We start from the raw sequence: 25,402 nt of genomic DNA on the forward strand, positions 1-25,402 counted from the left end.
GCCTTTAAGTTCGCGTTTCCCCCAATTTTGGGAAAACGACAGTCTCGGGCGAAATGTCCTGGCTTCCCATAGTTGAAACAAACCTGTGGGGTTCCCGAAGGAGTAGGGTTACGAAACCCGAAAGGTGGTGCAGTTCCAGGACGAGGGGCAGCATTGGGAGCTCTGGCATTCCAGGACTGGAAAGGTCGTTGCTGGAATGAGGGACGATACATGGGTCGGGGAGGACCTCTATATACCATCCTCATTCTTTGAGGAGCATTTCCAAAATTTCCAGAAGGAACAGCCTTCCTCTTTAATGCTTCTTCTTTCTTCAATGTTTCATCCAATGCTTTCATCTTTTCTTCTGCGGTAATGGCTGTACTTACCGCGGAACTGTAATCGGCGAACGTGCAAGTGGATAACTTTTCCTGCATTCTTGTATTAAGTCCTCGAAGATAACAATCTCTTTTTCTGGTTTCAGTATTGACATGCTCTGGAGCATATTGAGCTAAGTGATCGAACTCATTGGTATATGCTAGAATACTGCGAGTTCCTTGTTGCAGTCCCAAGAACTGTTCCAGCTTCATCCTCATGACGCCCTCGGGTATAAACTGCGTCCGAAAGGCTTCCTTGAAATCTTCCCATGTGACTTCCCTTCCCACTGGCTGCCTGGCCAGATGACTGGTCCACCAAGTTGCTGCGGGACCTTGAAGCTGAAGCCCCGCAAACTCGGCCTTCTGAATGGCAGTACATTGGGGAATTACTCGAAATTTCTGCTCCATGGCCTGAAGCCACTCATTAGCCTCCAAAGGATGCTCAGCTTTTAAGAAGACTGGGGGACGTGTTTCTAGAAATTGGGTGTAGGATACCCCCTGCTCCGGCTCTCTCCTACGTCCACCGTTGCCGGTGTTCTGTACTATCATCTGGAGTAAGCGGGCTTGCTCTGCCCCAGAATTCATTAAACTGGCTATTGCGTCAGCCAATGTAGGTGCTCTGGGTAAATCCTCTTCCTATCCTCTGGAACCTGAAGCTCGGGGTTCCCTGGGATCCGTCATGCTGCCAAGAGTAACAAGATATTAATATCTACGGTGCATTTTTATCAACAACTTTCGGCATACTAACATATCACACATCACAGCATGCTCACACACAAACCATACTTATACACATCCTTATTTATATTACATGCCTAGGAGTTAATATTTACAAAACCCCTTGGTGCCACTTGTCCATTACCTATATCTTACAAGAATATATTACAACACACTCAAACCAAGTTCATGTCAACCGTCATAAGGGAAAATGCCCAGTTCTTCGGCATTTAATCCCAGTCGTGCCATGGCTTCTTGTAGAACGTCTTGGTCTACAGTCATCAGAGTTTGCCCTGGGGGAGCAACAGGTGGAGCTTGATTGACAGAATTTTCACTCCCGGACTCCGGTCCGTAGTCACTCCAAGTGCGGGAAGTGTCAGAGGTACTAATTCCAGAATTTCCTTCCATCTCTTCTGGCTCCTCTTCTTCTTCGCTTTCCTGTTCTTCTTCTCCCCACTGCTGCATGGGACCATAGCCTTGAGGATCTAGTCCATCGGCATTGGCATTAGCCCATGCAAACTGCTGATTACCCGCAGGGACTTCGCCCTGATCATCTTCCATGTCCACATCAAAGCCTTCCAAATTCTCGTGAGCATATAAATCTATCTCAGGTTCTGCCGGTGGCACTGGATCTTCCTCCATTTCTATCATAGGCACTAGTTGATCTGCTTCCTCCGGGTTCTGTGGTTGGGGCTCTTCTGGTGGGGGAGGTGGTGGAACATTAACAATATTTTGCGCAGGTGCTTGAGCTTGCATTTCTTCTAGGGCTAGACGAAGTGATAGAATCTCGTCTAGCTGCTGAAATCTCTCCGCCTCCAGCCTATGGACATTGGATTCAGCTTCTTCTCTTGCTCTATCCGCCATGCTGCGACTTGCTTCGATGAACCCTTGCAGTGCCCGAAGTTTCTCTTCATAATCTTCAATCCGTCTGGACTGCTCTCGCATTGCCTTCTCCATCTCATGCTCCCTTGCCATTGCCGCCTTCTTGTACATTTCCTTGTCATACCGGGCACCCATCGCTTCCATTCTAGTATCTTCGTTCTTCTGTTTCTGATTGTAATACTCCCGGATACAGGCTTGATGTAAATTGTACATAGCGGTCATGTAGTCAGAAGCAGCAGCCACCATCACATCGTGCTCCACACGAGAGGTGTTCTTCAAGGCTTTAATCCTCCGCTTCCATACCCCGTCATCTTGATGCTTGATTGGATAGAATCGAGCAGAGCTCGACCCTATTTCCACCTTATGATTCTCACACAGCTCAGTAAGAGCTGTCATGGCTGCCCTTTCTATAGTATCATTGAATTCAAAACCCGATTCCATTACTTCCTCCAACCGCCAATTAGGTCGGGTATCATCATCTGGGATATGCACATACACCGTGCAATACTGCTTATGACCGGTATCTTCCTTTCTCCAATAGTACTCTGGGGGACTATGAAAACCCAACTCTTGTAGTGTTTTCCAGAGTAACTGCACGAACCCTAGTTTATCCAGATAACGACCACGGGTCCACCCATCCCTATCCGTATAACCTTCTTCAAACATCCTATAAAAAGAAACGAGATCAGGTCTAGCGGCACTCACCAAACCCAAAAGTTTTAAACATGCAATGCAATTATGATGCAACGATTCTTACGTACTTTCAGACTCATATACACACTCGTAGAAAAATTGGTGGCATCGTAATCTCTCCCTAAATAATAAACTACCGAATACTAGCGACACGCAGCAAACAGTTAGTATCTGCAAAACAATCAACCAGTTAATACTACTGCCACCTATGACTCTTGTTTTTATTATTTAAAATAGAGTCTCAGGTTTTTAAAAGGTAATATTTGTTGATTATCCCAACCTACGGCTCTGATACCAGCTGTGGCGGAACCGCCCAACTTAAGCTGGTTTAAATGCGCCTAATCGCTGTCGGAACAGCAATTATCTGAAACGCACCTAAAACAGCATAAGTCCGGTAGTCCGTCGAGTGTCCCTAGGACTCCTCGAAGGATCCACGGCGTGTCTCATAACCATACATCAGGATAATATCCGCGATGGGATAATATCAACAAACATTATATTTTTACATAATTAAAAGGTACGAGTTATTACAAGACTTAAATTGAGACAAACTTAGTGATGCAGAGTTAGACAAGTTCTAAGATTAAACATAAACAGTTTGGGAGAAGATGCGTCGATACAGGGTTTTCTAGAGTATTGAGAGACTCAGATCAACACTCTAGGTCTTCGGGGTCTCCTTCTCGGTAGCCTCCTGTGGAGCTTCTGAAAGATAACCACAAGGGGAAAACCCTGAGTACGGGGTACTCAGCAAGTCTTACCCGACTAACCAATATAATAGTTTTTCTTTGGAATGCATGTCAGCCTTTGGGTGTGCTTGGTTGACATGGTTTTGCCGAAAAAGCTTACTACGAGTGAGGCCTTAGTTTTATCTTTTATTTTAGTTAAGTCATTACCTAACCATTCTAGATGATAACATAAGTAAAACAATCATAACGGTTAAATCATACAGTACTTAGCAACAGGAGATTTTATATCACATGAGTTTATACTACGATGCTCAACAGTGATCAAGTGCATTCATGACCGAGAATTGCGGCGATCCGGATCTAATTACATCCTGCAGGAGAGTACCCTGATCACCAGCATTATACGACTGTCCAGGTCGTACTAACAACCTCTCGATTAGCAAAGTCAATGATTAGGAATACAACTACCCGGACCCAGGGATGCACCCCCACATGGGACCCCACGTCTGGCCCGATCTCCATGTGAGTTTCAGGCTACACCCCTGCCAATCTCCAGCACGTCAAGCGCGGGTACGAAGCATTCCTGATCATAGAATTTACTAACCTACTGGGCTTTACTGGTCCCATACCCAGTAAGTGATCAGATGTTATCACTTGATCAGCGGTTAAGACAACGATCGGGCCTTAACCAAATTAATCTAGCAGACAGAACTACATCTCTAGCTTCTGTCCGTATTCATATTCCCAACTATCCTTCATAAGCAACATGTATGACTTAAGAGTTTTCCTTAAGGTTGGTAAACCAAACATGTAAGCATATAAGCATTTCTAGACTTGGGTAGTTTCTAAGATTTTAAACAAGTGGCAAAGATGTCCTTAATTCAAGGCATGATCATACACAAGAATAGGTTTCATTCAACTCCTAGACTTAGTGCATACAATAAACAAATAACCTATAACTAGTCACATGAAATAACGACTCTAAAATAGATAGGTATAAATGCACCGGGGCTTGCCTTGATCGTTAAAAAGATTAGTGGAAGCTGACGGGTTTGCTTCACAGGGAACAAATTCAAACACTTCGTCGGACTCCAAGGGTCCTTCTGAAAATTCCCAGTAATCCTCTTCTGGTGCTTCTGGATCTACGGCACAACATATGCAGGGGTTAGAATGCAAACTTTTTAAATAACAGACTATACAACTTTCCTTCATGATAAAGTTGCAAGCCAACAAAGACTATACGACTTATCACGATAAAGTTGTAAGTCAACACACAAAAGAAATCTAAAAAGATTAACCTATATCTTTATTTTTCTTATTTAACCCTTCCTATAGCTTTTAATTTTTGATAAAGGTGGTAAATAATTTCTAACTTAAAAATCTAATTTCCTATGGGTAGAGAGTTATTTGTGATTGATAAAGTATTATTCATGTTTTTATACATTTTATAAATATTAAGTATTTATTTAATTACCTTAAAAGGAAGGTATTAAATAAATACCCAATTTTTTTTATTATTTTCCTAGGGTGTAAAAATTTTAATGCATAAAGGAAAATAAAACAAGCCTAACAAAATTGGTTTCATTAATTTTGGACACTCCTACAAATTTCTGTGATTAAAATGGTGTAAAACGAGTTTAAACGGATTATTTTGCTAAAGAAATCTAACTTTTCCCGAAAATTCCCCCGGAAAAACTTTTCTTACCCAACTCCTTTCTACCCTTCCTCACGAAACGCTGGGCCCCACGACGCGGACCCCACCTCTCCTATTCCTTCTACCCGCCGGCCTTACTCCTCCTTCCGGCGGGCCCCGTGGGCCGATTTCCTCTTCTCTTTCCTCTAGCAGCCCAGCACCGGCCCACGGCCCCTCTTTCGTTTTCTTCCTTTTTCACGTGACGCCGGCCTGCGTCGCTGCCCTGGGCCTCCGGCCTTTTCTCTTCCGGTCACCCGCGCGCGTGCCACTGGGCCTCAACGCGCCGGCCCACAGACGACCGCACCGCTTCGGCCTGCGCTTTCCTCCCCCCTTCTCTCTCTCTGACACGCGGGCCCGAGCGCACAGCGCTTCTTCTACCTCCCGCCAAAAACGCCCGTGACAGGGGGCGGGGCGGCTCGCCGGCCGGCGCCCTCCCGGCGGCGGGACTAGGTTGCTACCCCAACCCTAGACCTACACGACCCCGTGCGCGGCAACAGCTTCCCCGGAGATGACCGGAGCCATCCCCTCCACGGCGACGGGCGGCAACTCCCTCAGCCGGCCGTGGTTACTCGCGACAACCGCTTAACCGACTCAAACGACTACTTCTACTCCATCCTGGAACCCTAAGGACTCGACCATGACTGCTCAAGAAAGAAGAAAGGTAGCGCAAGGTGGTTCTCACCGTGAGCGGGCGGCGCGACGGCGGCGGATAGAAGCGGCGGCGATTCAAGGTGTGACAGCGAAGAAGCTGGGCAACAAGTGGTTAAGGTTACTGGTGGGGTGTAGGCGGAGGTGTGGACGGAAGGAATCGACGGGAGCTGCGGTGTGGCGGTGGAATTTGCTTGGCGGCGGTGCTCGGGCAGAGGAGAGCGGGCGGCGGTAAAAAGGGCGACGGTGAAACGGCGGCGCGGGAGCGGTAGATATTCAAGTGTTTCACCGCGCGCATGGGCGACACCGTGGCCTACCCGTAGGCTTATGTGGTGAGGAGGTGGCCTAGCTAGCTGCGCTGGCGGACGACCGACGACGGCGGCGGCGACACGTCTGGAGGTTCTGTCACCGCTCCTCCCGCCCGTGATCTTCAGAGCCAAGTCGTGGTCGATCTCCAATCCGACGGCCTCCCGTGCCTTAACAGAAGTTGAAGATAATCTCAAACCCATCATCTTTTGTTTTGGCTCTGACTCAAGATAAACATCAAATTCGACGCAATTTCGATTATTTTCCGGGTTCCTTTGAAGTTCACTGAAACTGACATTCAGTTCGTCAGTTTAACGACAGTGGCGTTGAGCTTACTTGGTGAACCGATTCAATGATCCAAACCTTATTCTTTCAATCCAACTTCTTCTCAAATATGTTCTATAATGTGTCAAAGTTCCATTTTGCTTATGAACACCTACCTTTCTTGATCCATACTACTCTGAATTTGAATTCAAAGTCGACCCTCATACTGTCGGTTTCAGACTTAGTCATTTTTCAGAGTGTCAGTTAAGTGTGACATTGTGCTGACTTTGAGCTTGAGTTTGACTTCCTTCTTGTTATTAATCCTGGCCAACAACACCCAGATCTTGTAGTCCAAGGTTCACACTTCAATATAATGTAGTTGTCTTGATGCACTTATTTGCAAATTTTCCCAGAATTCAATTTCCAAAATGGACTCTGGAGCTGTTTTTCTGGAATTCTATTTTCGGACGATGAACAGTACACGTCCTTTTCTTTTTCTTTTCTCTGGTTCTTCTGAGAGATTTAGTACTAGCTTGGTTCCAAATTTTTGATGCTTCAGTCCTAAATACTCTTACACTTGTATTCCACACATTTGACAAATTTTTCTGAAATTCAAATTTGAAATTCAAATTTCGGTCAAAATTTGGCCGAATTTGATCTTTTTGCCATTTTTCCTTCTTTTTCTTTTGGATTTCCTTCAGAATTTTTCATGGTCACTATATTATTTCAAATGGCATTTATTACACAAGCTCTTCGGCTATGACTTCACAGTGGAGTACAAACTAGGACGCCAGAACGCAGATGCTGATGCCTTGTCACATCGCGAGGACGCTGCAGCCATGGTAGCTTGTGCCCTCTCCCGTCCGAACTTCGATCTGTTCAACGAGTTTCGACGGGAGGCTGAGACGCTGCCAGATATCATCGCCAAGCGAAAAGAGATTGACCAGAGCCTTGCTGGAGCAAACTGGTCTGTCGTTGATGAGTTTGTCATGAACCATGGGCGCATCTTCGTTTTCTACTCCTCGGTGCTCTAGCCGCAGCTCCTGCACACAGCACACGGTGCTGGTCATGAAGGCGTCCAGAAGACACTCCATGCCTGCGCGCCTCCTTCTACAGCCCCCAAGCCAGCAAACACGTCCGCGACTTCGTGCGGGGCTGTGCTATCTGCCAACGGAACAAGATGGAGCATTTACACCCGGCTGAGCTGCTGCAGCCGCTGGATGTTCCACACACTATCTGGGCTAACATCGCCATGGATTTCGTTGAGGGCTTTCCCAAGGTGGGCGGCAAATCAGTGGTCCTCACGGTGGTGGACAGATTCTCCAAGTACGCGCATTTCATCAGCCTCGGCCATCCTTAAAGTTCCAGACAGTACCAGGTCATAACACCACCCAATACTAAAAAGTCTCCGGGGTTCCAAATTTGGACCCGGTACTACGGGTCAAAATGTGGCCGGTGTTGAGGGAGTGGACGAAAAGTCGTTTTTCTAGTAGTGGCAGCTGGAAGGATGGCATAAGGTCAGGTTTAATCTTGCAAACCCTCAGCCCTGCCCCTTTGTCAATGGCTTCCTGCATTTGTTAGTCAGGAACCAGGATCAGATTAAGATAGTTGCCGTACGTAGATGTACAAGGTTCTTTGGTGAATCCCAAGGGCATCTGCATTACATGACTCAAGAGATAGTAGAAGCTCATGAAAGGAAGTGCAAACTGTCCATTTGGGTTCTTCAAGATTATGATACAAAAGAATGGGTGTTGAAGCACACCGTGGACACTCACAAGGTCTTTGGAGAAGATAGTTGCGTAGGCAGCACGTCGGAGTTTGAGGTGGTTGACATTCATCAAGATTGCAATGTGGTTTTCCTTACTCCACCCTTGAGGGGTAAACTGGTAGCATATGGCATGAGCAATAAGGAAGTGAGTGTTATTGCCACTTTCGATGATCAGAAGTTGTTGTCAGGTACTGCTCGTTATGTTCCCTGTTTCTGGAAATCACCAGTACTCACAAATAAGCACTGAAAGTGTGAGCTAAGTATGCAGCAGCTATCAGTTAAATCTATTAGACTTAGAAAGTGTGTGATCTCTTCACTCTTGGACATGGCTATGGCCTATGGGTACATCACTCCATATGTTCCTTAATTTGTCGGCGCTTGAAGATAAGATTTCTATGGGCTACGTATTGGTACAAATCAGATCTTTCAAGTGCGGTTTAAGCTACTAACTTGGTACATCTAGTGGAGTTAGGTTATATATTTTACTGGTGCTTGTCATGTCTGTTATTTAATTAAAACATCAAGCTTGTTGGGACATGTTATGTAATCTAGACTTACATCTTGTTATCTCAATGAATGTTGTTGCTGGACCTATGATGCTTTGTGTTAAAGTTAATGTGTCAAATGCTACCTTTGTGTTTCCAGAATTGTAGAACTTCTTATATGATGGGTTCTTTTTCCTTGGCTTCACTTCAGTAAAGCACATGTTTATTTGTACTGTAGTTTGAGATGTTGCTAGCAATGCGTGGTAACAGAGAGTTTACAATTGAAAGCTCTCCGCATTAACCTCAAAACTATCAATTGACGTTAATTAGATAAATGAGCAGAGGTTGTTTATATTGATGTGTGATCATTTCTATGATATCAGTTCTATGAAAAATGACTGTCCTGTTAACTATAGGCCTGTTCTATATTCAGCTAATAGTTGACAGGGTGCTTCTAGAGCTACTTCATTTAACTATACATGTTAGCTTTGTGTGCAGCATGATACTTTAGAACTCCCAATGCTCTTCAATTGAAACTCGAATGCCAAAAGAATGTTATTTATTGCTATAATAAGTTCTGAATTGCGGATGTTTTCGTTCCGATAAAGTTGTATTAATTAGGTCAGAGGCTAGGTGATGTGGAGGTATAGTGCCAACGTTGAGGCAATTAGAAGAAGCCTGGAACATTTTTGTTTGATATTGTGATGGCTGAATGTATAAAGGTAATGCGCTTAATGATATCGTTGCAGGTAAACTGGCAAACTATCACTGCAAGGCTGTAATCTCCCTGGGATCTTTAATTACTAACTTTCCAGACTGATATTTGAGCTCTGGAACATTATGGCATTTATATTTTCTGCTAGATAATATCTTGCAAGTAGTAACAGAACAGTGATAAGATTTGGTGTTGCACACAAACAGGACATGTTATGCTGGGCTGGTTCTTCTTTCTACTTCAGAGGAAAGTAGTTGACTATTACTAGGGAAATGCTTAGTTGTTACATGCTTCCACTTGTCATGATTCCTTTTTGCAGATTTCCAGACGTTGATTTCTTTGTTCTCGTATAGACTGACCTAGGCCTCCCTATGACATGCATTTGGCTTGTATTGATAGTTAAACTGATGTGCTAGTTCCCAGATGTACCTTTGACGTAGGCTGAGATTACATTGCAGTTGCTAGTTTTAGGGGGTGTTTGGAACACCCCTGTTAAAGTTTAACACCTGTCACATCGGATGTTTGGGTACTAATTAGGAGTATTAAATATAGGCTAATTACAAAACTAATTGCACAGATGGAGTATAATTCGCGAGACGAATCTATTAAGCCTAATTAGTCCATGATTTGATAATGTGGTGCTACAGTAACCATTTGCTAATGATGGATTAATTAGACTTAATAGATTCGTCTCGCGAATTAGAACAGGGTTCTGCAATTAGTTTTATAATTAGCTCATGTTTAGTCCTCCTAATTAGCATCCGAATATCCGATGTGACACTGTTAAAGTTTAGCACCTTGTATCCAAACACCCCTAGCTTCAGTAGTGAGGCATCAACATTCGTTTAGCAGCCTGGCAGCTAGTTCGTGCTAGCTAGTCAGTGCCTATATAGGCTTTCCGATTACAGCAAGATTTTGCCCTCTTGGCTGACTCGATGCGAGACGATTTTAGCTGGTTCTGTACTCTATATAAAAGACGATTTTAGTTGTAGCTAGACAAGTCTGGGAGGGCTTGGCTGAAATTATGGAGTTGACTGTCTTTTATAACTTCGAATCAGTAGCTAGGCTGTGGATTAGTGATAAAAAAAAAACATGCTGTAGTGAACATGTTTAGTGCAGCGGACATGTGGGTCTTGCGGAAACTAAGGAATTCTCTATGTTTCCAGAATTGCAGGTAGTGAACATGTTTAGTGCACGACAAACAATTTCTGATGTGGCCTTTGTGTGAGGAGCCACTGGAGCTTTTGGTCTGATGAGTAGGTGGAGTGTGTTAGGAAGAATTATTAGAAATCTGAGCCTGTTATGTTTGAGAGAAGGAATTGTGTTGGCACCAGAGGTGCAGTGATGAGAGAAATGGATGTGACTGAACTCAACTTTGTAATGGTGTAAAACTATTTTGCCCTGATTGCAATGCAGATGGATTGGGGATCTTTTCCCTGGAACTCTAAAAAAATTACAGGCCAGGGGGCAAAAGTGTCTGGAGAAACGCCTGGTAATACCAAACAGAGCGTTTTGGCATGACCATCCCATGAAAGCAGCCGTGAGTGGGGCACACAAGGGAAGCACGTCGCTTGTGGGGGTCTGTGTGCGGCATGCACACTTAGCCAAATCAATTGAGCAAAGAAAGCAGCCGTGAGTGAGGATCAATGACCTCCTGTCAACAACCCTGAACAACGGATCGATCTCAGTAACAGCGTATCCTTGCTGCTCGTCGCATCGGCCTGGTGGGCCGGTAATCTAGCCTGCTTCAAATAAGCCCAGCGAATCAGGCATCGCATGATCTGGCCCAGCTGACCAAAGCAGCTACGGGCCCGGCCCAAGCTGGCAAGCCGCAAACCAGCATGTTGATGAATCACTGCCGCAGCTGTGCCTGTGGCTACTGGTTACAGATGAATCAGTGTGATTGCACATTTGCACACGATTTTACTGTCTTTTTCTTCGTCTCTTCACTGCCAACGCTTTCACCCGGGGGGGGAGTGGGGAAATTAGGTCGAGGCAGAAGGAAAGTCCTTCAAACCACTGGAAAACAAAAACTGCCGTTTCACGCACTTGCAAGTTGCAATCAGTACTTGGAGCGCGCGTGAATAGGGATGGAATTCGGATGGGATTCGCATGGAATCGGATCCGAACAGCACATTTAACCACATTTTAAGTCGAATATGAATTCGGATGTTCTCAAATACGAATACAAAACGAATGTCTCGAATTCGGACATCCATCGGATATTTACTCGGTTTGAAAATAACATTTACCTATTTTGTTTGTTAATGGTTTTTAATAATAAAAATATTTATAAAAGTAGAGACTAAAGTATGAGTACCTAACTAGTGCGAATAAAAATCGCTCATGAAAATATTACATTAATTAATTATTTGAAATAGTGCACTTTATGAAAAAATAATATATTTATAAATATATATTTCAATAAATATAAACATTTATCAATGAATAATAAAAATTATACAAAAATGTTTTTAATAAATAGATAAACTAGAGTATTTAAAATTAAATTTAATATTCACATATATTTATTATTAAATTTAATTACATTGGTCACTAAAATTAGAGATAAATTTTAAATAGTTTTATAGGTACAATATTAGTAATAATAAAATTAATATCATTAATGTTGTTGCATAACTGAGGACAGCTTGTTTCTGTATGATGTGTGATTGTTTCTGCGATATCAGTGCTATAAAAAATGGCTGCCCTTTTTAGCTATAGGCTTGTTCTATATTGCAGCTAATAGCTGACATTGGTGCTTCTACAGCTACATCATTTAACTATAGAAGTTAGCTTTGTGTGCAGATTAAGTTGTTTTTTTAGAACACTTTAGGTTGCTGTTGCTGAACAAGTGAACCTCTCTTGATGTAGAGGCTGGGATGGATTTATCCCATCATCACAAAATGTTGCGTGTGCAGTATGATAGTTGAGAACTCCCCAATGCGCTTCAACTGAAAAGTAAATGCCAAAAGATGAAAAGAACTAGTTATTTATTGCTATAACTTCTGAATCGCGTATGTTTTCCCTGTGACAAAGTTGTATTGGATCAGAGGTTAGGTGATAAGGAGGTAAAGTGCAAGAGTTTAGGAAGCAATTAGAGGAATGGGCCTGTAACATTTTTCATGTGATGTTGCGATGGCATGTTGAGGTCCAGTAGATGTGACTTTCCAGACTGCTATTTGACTTATACAACATTTTAGGGTTGAATTTAGTAGAAATATAGGTCAGGAAAAAGTTGTGGCATATTTTCTGCTTCCAGTAGAGGATATCTTGCAAGTAGTAACAGTGATTGGATTTGGTGCTGAACTAGATGTGATTGATAGCTGCACACAAACAGGACATGTTATGCTGGGCTGGTTCTTTCTAAAACTAAGGAAGTGCTTAGTTTGTTACATGCTTCAACTTGTGGTTCTTTCTTCTTGTATACTGACCTAAGTCCCTATGACATGCATTTTGCTTGTACTGATAGGCTGAGAGTGAGAGATTATATTGCGGTTGCTAGTTTTAGCTTCAATAGTCAGACGTCAACATTCATTTAGCAGCTAGGCAGCTAGTTCGTGCTAGTCGTGTACTTATGTTGCACGGAGCAGTGTCGTGCTGTCCAGTTATAAGACTCACTGATTACAGCAAGATTTTAGCTGGATTCTGTAATCTGACTATACAGACCCGGCCCAAGCCGGCAATCTACACATCAGTATTATTGAATCACTGCCGCAGCTGTGGTTACAGATGAATCAGTATGATTACAGGCAATTCTATTGTGTTGGCTGGAAATTGATTTCTGTAACAGGCGCAATATCTGTCGAGCAAAATTAAATGAAGAACACCGCGAACTCATGAATTTTGCTGTTACCAGAGCAAGAACTATATGATATGATATAGTACTTCATTTACAAATTACTCACGAGGGCATTACTTAGGTTTCCAACGTTGTACCAACAGTTAGAATGTTGCTTGTCATTGTTGTACTCTGCAGAATTTACACGATCTCCTCATTCATAAGGATAACATGGTTTATGCGCCTTTCATGCCTGGTAAACAGATGCAGCTGCTAGCTATTTCGACAATTGAATCACATCCTAATCTGACCAAGGTTTTTGGCAGCTCGAAATTTACAAGCCTCAAGATAATCTAGGCATTCAGAAGAGGGAAAAAGAAAAGCAACCTAACCTAGCCACTCTCGAAACTGTCATGTCCCACTTGCCCCCTCAGCTAATCTAACTTTGACTGAAGACTCGTTTGGTACATCCGTTGCTTGGCAACTTTCAGTCTCAGAAGGTTGCACGATTTGTGTCGCCGAAGTTCCTTCATCATCAGAAGCTTCTGACTTTCTTTTCTCACGATCTTGACTGTCCTGATCTGTGGAAACCTCTTCGTCGTCAGCAAAGGCTTTTCCTGACTTGCTACTCTCGGAAGCCTGGCTGTCCTCTTCTGTGGAAGCCTCTCCATCGTTGTCGGAAGCTTCTCCTGACTTCCTTTTCTTGCAAGCCGGACTGTCCTGATATGTGGAAGCATCTTCATTGTCACCATTAGCATTCCCTGACTTTCTTTTCTGGCAAGCTGGACTGTCCTGATCTATGGGTACCTCTTCATCACCAGAAGTAGCCTTGGATTGACTAGCACACACACCATTCTCAGTGTTGGTTTCCTCAATTTCAGATTCTCTTGGCTTACTGGCTGATTGTGGATCCCGGAAAACTGGCCCGTTTGAAGAGCTACCATTAGTGGCGCAAATCACTGCATCTAACTGTGTTCTAACAGAAACTGCCACAGCCATTGCATGGTCACTGATCACAGTATCACTGGGTGGGCAACGAACAAGATTTGCCAATGCCTGGTAATAGCGGAACAGGGCCAACGATGGTGGTGCCAATCCCCTGTCGCGGCAGACCTTGGTCGACTTTATTGCATGTTTGCAAAGGTTCCCATTCCTCGACCAGCTACAATCGCACAATGCAAACTCAGAACCTGGATTCCACACGACATGGGACTTCTCCTTATTCTTCTGGCTGACCACTCTGGCACAATTACCTTCAATGACAACATCAGAATCTGGAATCTGCAATCCCTGGCGCCATGGGTTTGGGCCACTGCTCCACTCACTCCTCCAGTAACGTGAAAAGCTGTCCTTTCCTGAGTATTCATCCAGCCAGTAGTAAGAATGAACCTTTGTACCCAACTTATGAACCAACCAATCTGCACGCCAGTAAACATTTTCATTTGCCTCATTCAGTAGCCGAAGTTTTAGCAGGTGATGGTAACTCTCGATTGCTGAAGCTACCTCTGCAGTAGCCAATGGAGTGGCCTTTAAGATAGTTGTCCATGCCCCTGGAAGACATTTAGTAGTCAGCAGTAGCAGATCAAATAACAATAAAAAACCCTCCAAATAAATGAACACTTTTCTTCTTAATGTATAACTAAAAACCTGGACAAGTACACTAAAACTCAGAGAGAGGTAGAAAAGCAAAATATAATACATGAAAGGTGTATGAACTGACCAAGTCTTGGAAACCACAGGGCTTTGAAGTAGTCTAGAAACCCAGAACAATCAACAAAATCTTGCAGAAAGGCTTCAAATAATTCAACATCACCACTTCCTCTGCATATACTGGATATTGCATCTCCAAGAAATTTAGCCATGGCTGAACGCTTCTCATTGTCTGAACATTTATTAACCAAATTTTTATGCCAAGCATGCCGGATACGCCACAAACTGATCAGAACCGGGCACTGGAACACTTCCCTGTTCAGCATGTTACATGGTCAGGCAATGTTACATGGTCAGGCAATGTTACATGGTCAGGCAATGTAACCCAAGGAAAGAGTACACTGAAGTAGAAAACCTTGACTACCTTATTGTGCGAACATCTGCCAAGGGATCATCAATAATAAAGCCACCCAATTGCCACGTAGGATCTTTTGTGTGAGCTCGATCATAAAGAGCGCCCATCCATTTATATATTTCACCATGTGCAAAATTAGGAGTTATAATCCAGGCAACAGGAATTGCATTTTTCTGCTGGTCGAAGACAAGGATGCTGTGTACAGGATACTGCAAAATGGTGAATGGCAATGCTAGATGAAATCGAGAAAATTTTAAACTACTGTTGGAACAAACATTGACAAAAGAATCACAGACAAACCTTTAGCTTATTTGTTCCAAACTTTGAATCAGAAGCCAGTAAACTATGGCTGCCAAACTGAATCATTTGCTGTAGCTGCCAATCTGTCTGAATGCCCAGGACAAAGGTGTCCGTATCTGAAAAATCTTCATAGAAAAATACGCAGTCCTGGTGATTTTCAACCCATATGCTAATACTAATAGCGTCATCATCATCAAGCTCATAATCAGAACGCCGTATTTTCCTTTCCAGTCTCCTAACATATCTGTGAGTAAGAAGATCATCTCTATTTGATGGCCCTCCTTGCTTTTCAACCATTTTAGTATGCCTCTGCATTATGGTCTCCACAGGAATACCAACATAGAGCAAAGACATGACTTGCAGACGAAGCTCATCTGATATGTATGGTGCAAACATTGCCTTTGTCCCTACGGCCATCTTGTCCATAGGACCATGGCATGGCAAGCCTTTCTTATCTACATGCTTATTGTGGTTATATATCACAAGAGCCACAGATGGTTCAGCAATCAAGCGCTTCACAATAAAATGGCAAACACAGCCTCTCTTTGTATTAGGGCGTCCGGCAGGTGTTTTCCTCTTTTCTGCGAAGGGCCTGCTAGGCCGGGCACTACCACCCTTTCTATAATCATCTGGACCAAAGGAACACCAATACCTGCAAGCAATGGTGTCATCAAGTTCAAAATTGTACTCTGAATTTTAACATCTGGAACAAGGAATTGCACCAATAAATTCATTTTAACTTTTAAGCGCCCAGACAAATAACTAACCTACAGCCTAGGGTCATGTCTGACAAAAAAAACATAAGTAATGCTTCGGAAACTTACAGAATATACTCAAGTATCCCATCAACTTTTGGCTTGCAGTTCATTGTCGGTGAACGCCTTCTCCGTGCTTCAACGTGAAATCTTGTCGGGCAATCTTTGTTGTTTGACTCTCCTCTGACAAAGTCATTCACCCTAGAATACGGTATCAGTGCAAGCCTGTCCATAGAATCCTTCCAGCCCTCCACCATGGACCACATGATATCTGCAGCTGAGAACTCCAATGTGGGTGGATTCTGAACTGGAAGAGTCAAAATTTCATCCCACCTAGTCATCTGCATGCAAAGCAGTCAACTCATCACAAACAAGGAGTGGAAAACGCAAAATAGACGATCAATTGCAATGCCGCACGTTCTCTTTTGCCTCTCACTGATAGCACAAGAAATGTTGTGGACCTTCAGCACATTGCAAAGGGGAGCAACCTAGATTTAAGATCAAAAGAACCATGTGAGTGCCTTGTTCTGTGCACTCATTGGGGTCATGTCGCGTGACTAGGAATAAACTAGGATCAACTGAATACATTGTCAATTTTCTCCTCCCCTATGGATTAAAAAAAAAACTCCATTTCCACCAAATATGGCAATCAAGAACCAGTATCCCAACAAGTTTGCAAACCCCTGTACTAAATGGCTCAAGGCAATGCCTTTTCGGCAGGATATTCCTGGCTAATAAAAGAGCCGGGCTGCAGGAGCATGCAAACTAACACTGTAATTTCGCCTGATAGCACCACAGCGCGATAAACTGCCCCTCTTACCCAGCCATCCCCCTGCGATTGCGCAGCATGGTTAAACCCTAACCCCTCCTAAACCCACCTGGAACTTCGCCACTGCTCTCCTCTACCTCCCAAACTGGCGGGATCCCAGTATCCTGCCTACAATTTAACGAATCAGTGCTCCACCGTGATACCGAATGCCAAGATCAATTCTTTACCCCCACATAGAAAGCTACAGCCCTACAACAGCCACGCCGCAGGTGAACAAATCCGCAATAAATCGGACGAACGGGCTCGATTACGAGTCCCAGAACGGACCAATGATCCCGATTGGGGTGCCCATGGACGTGGACAGAAAACCTTGGGAAACAGAAACGAGCCCTGAAAATCGGAATGATCCATCGGGGCGAAGCTAGGGATCCCTTACCGTCGAAAGCGGAGGCCAATCCACTCGAAGTAAGTAGATCAGCGGGTGGGAGGAGGAGGGATACTAGGGAGAAGGGCCCCTTCGAGGGCCGGCGGCGTGGCTTGCGCCGGCGGGAGGAGGCGCACGTGCGGCGGCGGCCGGAAGGGTGGAATGGGGGAGGAGGGCGAGTAGCCTGCGCTCGAGCGGCGGCAGCAGGCCCCCAAGCGCCTACGTGCACGCTCGCTCCCGCACCTTTTGGGCCTGCTAAGTTAGGACAACCCATGTTGTAACGCAGCCCACCAAACTCTCAGCCCAGAATTCGTAGCCCAACTAACACAAGTCAACCAAAACCGTAAGCCCATAAACGTGTTTGCGGGCCGTTTTCGTCAACTTCACAGCCCAAAGAAGGGTAGTCTACTGTTTTTTTTTGCTGGAGCGTATCATTTCCCTTTTTTTTCCACGAAAGATTCAACTCTGATGCTTTCCCTCGCACAAGGAAAACTAAAATAGGTTGCCGTGTTTAAATGGAAAAGTTCCATTTTATCACCCCGCCAATCACTTTATCCACTTGCTCTCGCAAGTTATTACTTCACTTGATGCAAATCTACCCCTAAACGAGATTTGCTTGTACATATACAAGTTGAATTTAAAATTCAAATTTATGACCTCATAATTTCGTACGCTAGAAAAGTAGGTTAAGAATTTTCCATGATCCCTTTTCCTTTTCATGCAGTTTTGTAGCTTTATGATAATTTTTGTAGTAAATATCCCTGACAAATAAAGATAATAATCACAAGTACAGTGGCCATCGATACCGCCATGGCATCGTGCACAGCGCAACTGGAGGCTCGATCGACTTCGTGCTCCTACTGACCCTCTACTCCCACAGGACCATTCAAATGAGGAAACAGAAGCTGCAATTTGCCACCGTCTGCATCTACACGCCTTCGGATTTGAAGCCATTATATGGATGGGAGAGTACGAAAAAGAAAAAAAATGAAGGTCTTGTCAATAAAGCAACCACGACAAAAGAAAATATATTTTTGGACCACAAATCTAATCTAACAGCATCTAATCTAATTTATTAGCCCATCATAAGAGAATAATATATATTTTTAAGAACAAAATCACATATTCCGGAACGAAACATCATGTTCCAGAACAACTTTTTATGTCTAAAACAATCATAAATGTTCTAGGAAAAAATGAAAAAAAAAACACGTGCAAGCTCCACCAACCATCGGTCCGCAATGCGAGGTGAGTCGGCAGCTGTGGACGAGCTCCGTCTCACCACAATTCTTAGCTCGCCGTGCACGTGTGTTGTCACTAACGTGGGTCATGTGAGAGCAACGGTCATCCTACCCTAGAACTCGCCGTACAAAGACCATATTACCATGGCATTATGCGCAGGTAAAGTAGATGCTCGACCAATAACGATAGATCTTGCGGGTGTGCCAAGTCTTGATCAAAGTCATTCGACTTATCCTTCCGCTGTCAAAACTTGCCCCTCATTGGCTGCTGGCTTGGTCAGTGAAATATATGGCGGGAGACGGTGGCGTGCAAACTGCAAATTCACCAGGCCGGTGAGAAGTACCCATCTTCTTCCTCCCTCGCTTATTACCAGAGCACGGCCGGTCGGAACGCACAGACGCCGATGATGTGGCCTCTGCTCCTACCCCTCCTCGCCGCCGCGGCCAGCGCCAAGATCACGCCGCCGCCGCCGCCGCCTGCCCCGTCGCCAACGACGCCGTGGCCGGAGCAGTTCCACGCGGTGGTGATCACCAACCTGACGTCAAAAAGCGGCAGGCTGCAGGTGATCGACAGCTACTACGACTGGCCGCGGGGGCGCTCCGTGAACGTCATCCGCGACCAGCTCTCCGCCGCCGGCGAGCCGCCGCTCCGGAACGTCGAGTGGGCCAACGGCACCTCCTTCCTCTTCGACGCCGCGTCCTGCTGGACCTTCCACTTCGCCGTGGGCCTCCTGCCGCCCGACTGGAAGAAGGCCCGCGGCGCCGCCTACCTGGGCCGCGGCCGCCTCGACGGCTTCGACTGCCACGTCTGGTCCAACTTCCTCTTCGCACGCTACTACGAGGACGTCGCCACCGGCCGCCCCGTCGGATGGAACTTCAACGGTCGGTGTTCAACTAATTACGACCTGCAAATCCCCGTCTTGAATTAGTTTCCTGATTATTCTGCCTAGAATTATTCTAAATTCTCTCCGTTCTGCGGATGGTCAGTACGAATGAATCAGCTTGATGAAGCTAGCAGAACAAGTTTATGATGATTGCTTCATGTGATCTTTGTTTTCCAGGGATGGAGCGGCATGTGCTGAGCTTTGAGGCAGGGGCAGTGCTGCCGGACTCCGGCAAGTGGCAGGCGCCGGCTTACTGCTTCAATGGCAGCAACGCCGACGCCCCTGCTCCTTCTCCGGTTGATCAGCTGATTCGCCGGGGCTCCAGCTGCAGCTAAAGGTCCTCCACAGTGTGTTGCCAGAGTGATGCCCAAAGAGAAGAGAAAAGATTTGGGCATCACTCCTACCACTGCAGGAGGTGATGCTAATTTTCAGTGATGCTGAGAAAATTGAGAGCGAGACATCTAAGTATATACAAAAGGACTTATTTGTCAAAATATGAAAGAACCAACCTTTTAAGTATTATTTTGGTGAAGCCAATGTTTCGATCGAGTGGCAAATTGTCGAAACTACATGTATGGTAAATATGTGATGGCAATTTAAATAGCAAACCATTAGTCTTGAATCAACCCTTTTGAGAAACCTTTTCATTCTTATCTACAAATATATAGCACATCAAGCTTCTATTTTATAAACAACATGCTATAAAGCAAAATAATTTCTTGTTAGAATTCATTTTTAAAATTACTGATATAGATATTTATCAATGTGATGAAAAGAACAAATTTCTTGAATCATTATCATATTAACACATAGTTTAATTTTGATCACATTCTAAAATAATAATAGAGTGAATAATTAGAAGAGTACTATGAGGCTATGCTTGGAAGATGGTGGACCTTGCACTTGAGAAGTTTGCTCTATTGACATCCCTAACATGTGGTTTCGCACATTTGACACCTAAAACATAAGGTTGCGTGATTTCCTAGCATTTCCACCTTTTTATATCGGTCCCTTTTCTTTTTGCCGTGTTGGGCATTTGAAATGACCATCTTAGCCCCTGAACGACGCACTGCCTTCCTTTTGCTCCCGTTGAACAGTATTTCGTAACATGTTTTCACATGAACTTTGCAGCCACACCAAGTGACATGCCACAATATATTTTTGCACAAATATTACTATGTTAGAGCAACACAAAATGGCACCGGTTCATAGCCATATACATCCAGTTACGGTTCACACAATAAGTATATATATATAGTTCATGTTCACGTATCTCAACCAAATAGGTTGAATAGTTCACACATGTAGTTCATAAATAAATCTTAGCAGTAACTGCACCTGAGCCAAAATAAGTTCAGTCAGTATACATGCGTCATTTAGGCAAGAGACAAAGCAACGGAGATAAACACAGGCACGGGCACATGTCATTTGATAGACCAAAATGTTAAAAAAAAGAAAATAGATTAAAAAGAGAAGAATGTCACAAAATCAAGCAACCTAATGTTTCGGGTGTCAAAACGGCGAAGCAAATATTTCGGATGTGAAATATGCGAAGCCTCATTATTTAGAGTCTTAATGCAGCTAATTTCTCCTTACTCACCCCCTACGGGGGTGTTTGGATACGAGGTGCTAAACTTTAGAAGGGTTACATCGAATGTTCGGATGCTAATTAGGAGGACTAAACATGAGCTAATTATAAAACTAACTGCAGAATCCCTATACTAATTCGCGAGACGAATCTATTAAGCCTAATTAATCCATCATTAGCAAATAGTTACTGTAGCACCACATTGTCAAATCATGAACTAATTAGACTTAATAGATTCATCTCGCGAATTAGACTCCATCTGTACAATTAGTTTTTTTAATTAGACTATATTTGATACTCCTAACAAACATCCGATGTGACAAGAATGTATCCCTCCTACAACTCCTCGAGATCTATTTTACAACTTTGCCACATGCCTGGACCAGTGGGCCCCACTTTACAGGCGGCTTTCTCCACCACTCGGCCACTTCAGCTTCGACTGGTCGGTAGCACTCGCCAAGCGATAAGCTCGGGGCAAGCCGCAACAGCCGCCGATGTTGCCGCCGCCGCCGCCCCTTATGCTTCTCCCGCTCCTCCTCCTCCTCCTTGCCGCCAGCTCCTTCGCCGCGGCCAATGCCAAGGCTACACCCCCGTCTGCCACCGCGGCGGCAGGCGCCCGCGCCGGCTCCCCTGCCCCGGTTCCGACGCCGTGGCCGGAGCAGTTCCACGCGGTGATTTTCACGAACCTCACCGAGAGCGGCGCCCGGCTGCAGCTGATAGACCTCTACTACGACTGGCCCAAGGGCCGCAACCTCAACCTCATCCACAACCAGCTCTCCGGCGACCCGACCTACGACGTCGAGTGGACCAACGGCACCTCCTACGTCTTCAACTCCGCGTCCTGCCGCACCATTCGGTTCCCCGTGGGGATCCTGCCGCCCGACTGGCTCGCCGACGGCGCCGTGTACCTCGGCCGCGAGCACGTCGACGGCTTCGACTGCCACCTGTGGACCAAGGTTGATTTCATCTGGTACTACGAGGAAGTCGACACCGGCCGCCCCGTCCGCTGGAATTTCTTCAATGGTAGTTACCAGTTACGACATGCGAATTCCATATATAAATTCTCTTACCTGTTGATGCAGCGTCGCATATTTTCAATGTTTCGCACCCTTCTCCAGTGTCTTCATCCGGCAATGTGTGCAATTTGGGGACAAAGTCTACAAATCCTAACTTTTTTTTTCCATTCTTTACCCCTTGATGCAAAAGTAGTGTGGTAATTCTATAGTTTTGTTGTGCAGGGATGCAATCTGAATTCGTCCAATTGATTAGTTTTTTTTTACCCTGACACTTGGCACTCTGCTTTTCCTTTTGCAGTCTAGCATTTCTGCATTTCTTCAGTAACTGCTTGACTCAGCACTGCACAGTTCTGTGATTTCTCAGTACACAGATGCAGTCTAGAACCCTCCCAGTTTCTTGATTGGGGATTGCTCCTAAATCCTGTTATTGTGCTTGCCTTATTGCAGTCTCTGCTTTCCTGAATCGCAAATTTCAGATTGCAGTCTCAATTCCTTCACTTCCGCAGTACTTGGTTGATTCAGCAGTTTGGTGATTTGTGCGCTCGTTTTCCCCAGGGATGCAGCAGCATGTGATGAGCTTTGAGGTGGGAGGAGTGCTGGAAGACTCCAAGTGGCAGGCGCCAGCTTATTGCTTCAATGGCGACAATGCCGACACTGGCAATGTGGCTGCAGATAGAGTTGATGTGATGAACAGCTTGATCAGGTTCGCCGGGGCTCCAGCTGCAGCTATGGCTGCATCATTTGACCAGTGAGAGGTTTTGCGATGATTGACTGATGAGAGGCTTTCCATTCGGTGATCCATGATCTGTTCATTCTGTTCTGCCCTGTTAATCGCATTGTGCTTCTTAAACTCTCTTGTGTTTTGTGGTAACAGTCATTCTGCAATCCACAGCAATTAGGTGAGTAGTAGCTGTTCTTTCCTTTCAAGAACGAAAGATGTATGTTCAGTACTAGATCTGTATCTGAAAGTTGGAAATAATGGTCACACCTGCTGAACATGAGCCTCTGTAGTTGACTATCCGTGTGACAATTGCTGAACCAGAATGGTGGAAGCTGGATTGAACATCAGGGAATCAAGTACACTATAAAGAAGAGCCCCCATCAGTTCGTCGCAAATGCTAATTTCACAGTGAATCAATCGTGAGTTCATGACTGTAAAACACATTGCACAAAGGTAGAGCTCAGGTGCAATCGTGCAGAAAGGGAGGGCAACCTGACCAACGAGCAGAAACTTGTGCTCAGTCATGTGCTGAATGTTGCCTGGAGATTGGTAGAGGCACACTGTAGTCTCTAGAAGAGTGTACAGTGTTCACCATGTAAAACTTGATTTTTTTTTTCCTCCGACATTGCAGGTACATCAATGAAACTACCTTTTTTTTGAGAGATTGCTAACCCCACACACCGAGAGGTGTGCAATGAAACTACCATCCGACATTAGTGTTTTTTTTAGACCCATCCGACATTAGTTATCCAGCTTAAAAATAACGCATAGCCATTGTACTTGGATGTTAAATTTTGGGTCCAATAAGCATTTAAGAATTTTGATAGCAGGCCCAGTTTAGTAATAGGCCCATTAAAGGCCTTTTTAGAACATGATGGAGGGAATGGGTAAAAAAAAAAATCTGTTCAAGTTCTACCAATCAATGTCGAAATATCTCTTTATAAGAAGTTAGAGAAATGCTCAAATACTATCTTAACTAGTCAAAACTTAGCACAAGTCGATCCAGCTAAATTTTTTTACCTTAATTCCAAAATTCGCATGCATGCTATGCGTGTCAGATCATGTATACTGGCCATTCCTTGTTCAAAAGAATTGCCGTTATATTTGCCGGCCGCTGTGCCTGAGCGTTTGAGTTCTTGTAAAAAAAAAATTACAATACAGTAAACGTGGTAGAAAAGAAACCGAGGGAGACATTTCTACGTTCTCAGCAAATCGAACTTGCATTTTCACCTTTGTACACACGCACACCAATGTCCTTGTCTGACTTCGACTAGAGTGTGTCGTCACTTCATGAGGTCAACATCAATACAGAGGGGATGCATGACTCTTTGCGCAAGAATCTCTTAACTAAAAATCATCTAGACCGCATGCATGCTACTGGTAACTCTGGTAACTGTATTAACATTTTTAATTTCCTCCAAATGAAAAGACAAGTACAAGGCGGCAAATAGTAGAAATTAAAGTCTAATGCATATTCTGGTTATAGTTTCCACTTCCAGCTGCAGAACAATTAGTGAGCCATAAAATTCAACGACATTACATTCACTTGGATCGACATTATCGCCGACGCCCATGGGATGACCGCCACATGCAAAAAGCTTTAACCTCGCCGGCGCTGATGGAGCCGTGTGGATGGAATCTTCAGTAAATAACATGATAATATATGGTAATTCTTGTTTACCGATGCTTGACTAATGACTCTTTCAGTAGATTCTATCTCGTCCGTTACTACTAGGTTAATTCATAACTAGTGACGACTCATCAAAAATCAAAAAGAAGAGCCTCAAAACGAAAAAAAAAGGGGAATAGTTTCTACATGATTAAATTTGGTGGAAGGCTTGACACCAAGCATTTGGCAACTGTGAGCTCTGGCTGCTTACATTTTAGCTAGCAGAATGTACTATTCTCTATACTTAGACCCTATTTGGATCCACCAGCTAAATTTAGCTTCTAAGATCTAGATAAAGTTTAGCTAGCTAAATATTCTTTTAGCTAAATATTCTTTTAGCTGGTTAAACCTAGCTAAACTGGTAAAAGATCAAATTACTTCTCCATCTTTCTTGGAAAAAATTTCTAAAGTGGTAAGGAGGGTAGGGTAGACAAATAACTCTTCAACTATCATTTAGCTACTAGATCCAAACACCCGTAGCTAAACTTTAGCTAGCTAAATTTTAATTGGGTGGATCAAAATAGGATTTTCTACTAATGGCTGCAACTAATCCACGCATTTCGCCGGCTCTTCCACGTTCACATTTCACTATGAGAGTGATAAATAAGTACGGTAATGGAGGCCTGTGTCACTGTGGGTTTGATTCAAAGCATGCACAAGAAAACGTGGTGTCGTGCGTCCGTGCGCATGAATATATGTTCAAGCGTCAAAACCTTGTGCATGGAAAATCAAGCACACGTGCAGTGCGTGCATCATCTTTCCTGAAGATCGAGGGAGTGTGATGAAAGCTATAGTTAAAAGTCAAGAAAACAGAACCTGGGTGTGTTTTTGTTATAGGTGCATATGACACCTGAATTTTTGTTACAGTCGATTGTTAATGATCGTTGTTGCAATTTCTAGGTAAAATTGGTGTAACTAAAAATGTGTATGATATGGTTAACTACTTTAAAGTATCTTCTTTCCTTTTTCTTTTTTTGCA

General features: G+C 44.1%; 3 protein-coding genes across 3 annotated transcripts; 2 read left to right on the forward strand and 1 right to left on the reverse strand.

The window, feature by feature from the left end:
- Positions 1 to 13,082: 13,082 nt before the first annotated feature.
- On the reverse strand, positions 13,083 to 17,505 carry LOC117845246 (uncharacterized). Its single transcript, XM_034726212.2, has 6 exons — positions 17,317 to 17,505; positions 16,181 to 16,452; positions 15,357 to 16,008; positions 15,066 to 15,265; positions 14,712 to 14,956; positions 13,083 to 14,541 (listed from the first exon to the last, which is right to left on the reverse strand). Exons 2-6 carry the CDS (start codon positions 16,450 to 16,452, stop codon positions 13,403 to 13,405), a joined length of 2,508 nt encoding a protein of 835 aa, XP_034582103.1. The 5' UTR covers positions 17,317 to 17,505; the 3' UTR covers positions 13,083 to 13,402.
- A 1,285-nt stretch (positions 17,506 to 18,790) lies between these two features.
- LOC117842721 (uncharacterized protein At4g14100) lies at positions 18,791 to 20,055 on the forward strand. Its single transcript, XM_034723221.2, has 2 exons — positions 18,791 to 19,427; positions 19,607 to 20,055. Exons 1-2 carry the CDS (start codon positions 18,950 to 18,952, stop codon positions 19,762 to 19,764), a joined length of 636 nt encoding a protein of 211 aa, XP_034579112.1. The 5' UTR covers positions 18,791 to 18,949; the 3' UTR covers positions 19,765 to 20,055.
- Positions 20,056 to 21,420: 1,365 nt separating this feature from the next.
- LOC117846280 (uncharacterized protein At4g14100) lies at positions 21,421 to 23,029 on the forward strand. Its single transcript, XM_034727420.2, has 2 exons — positions 21,421 to 22,040; positions 22,589 to 23,029. Exons 1-2 carry the CDS (start codon positions 21,512 to 21,514, stop codon positions 22,783 to 22,785), a joined length of 726 nt encoding a protein of 241 aa, XP_034583311.1. The 5' UTR covers positions 21,421 to 21,511; the 3' UTR covers positions 22,786 to 23,029.
- The last annotated feature ends 2,373 nt before the right edge of the window (positions 23,030 to 25,402 follow it).

This window comes from Setaria viridis, chromosome 2 (assembly GCF_005286985.2).
Source record: "Setaria viridis chromosome 2, Setaria_viridis_v4.0, whole genome shotgun sequence".
Lineage (NCBI taxonomy): Eukaryota > Viridiplantae > Streptophyta > Magnoliopsida > Poales > Poaceae > Setaria > Setaria viridis.

Coding starts and splice junctions, on each gene's coding strand:
- LOC117845246 (XM_034726212.2), bottom strand. CDS start 16,452: ATGACTAGGTGGGATGAAATTTTGACTCTTCCAGTTCAGAATCCACCC. Junction 15,266..15,356: donor TTGGAACAAATAAGCTAAAG/GTTTGTCTGTGA, acceptor ACCATTTTGCAG/TATCCTGTACACAGCATCCT. Junction 14,957..15,065: donor GCAGATGTTCGCACAATAAG/GTAGTCAAGGTT, acceptor CATGCTGAACAG/GGAAGTGTTCCAGTGCCCGG.
- LOC117842721 (XM_034723221.2), top strand. CDS start 18,950: ATGATGTGGCCTCTGCTCCTACCCCTCCTCGCCGCCGCGGCCAGCGCC. Junction 19,428..19,606: donor CGTCGGATGGAACTTCAACG/GTCGGTGTTCAA, acceptor TTTGTTTTCCAG/GGATGGAGCGGCATGTGCTG.
- LOC117846280 (XM_034727420.2), top strand. CDS start 21,512: ATGTTGCCGCCGCCGCCGCCCCTTATGCTTCTCCCGCTCCTCCTCCTC. Junction 22,041..22,588: donor CCGCTGGAATTTCTTCAATG/GTAGTTACCAGT, acceptor CGTTTTCCCCAG/GGATGCAGCAGCATGTGATG.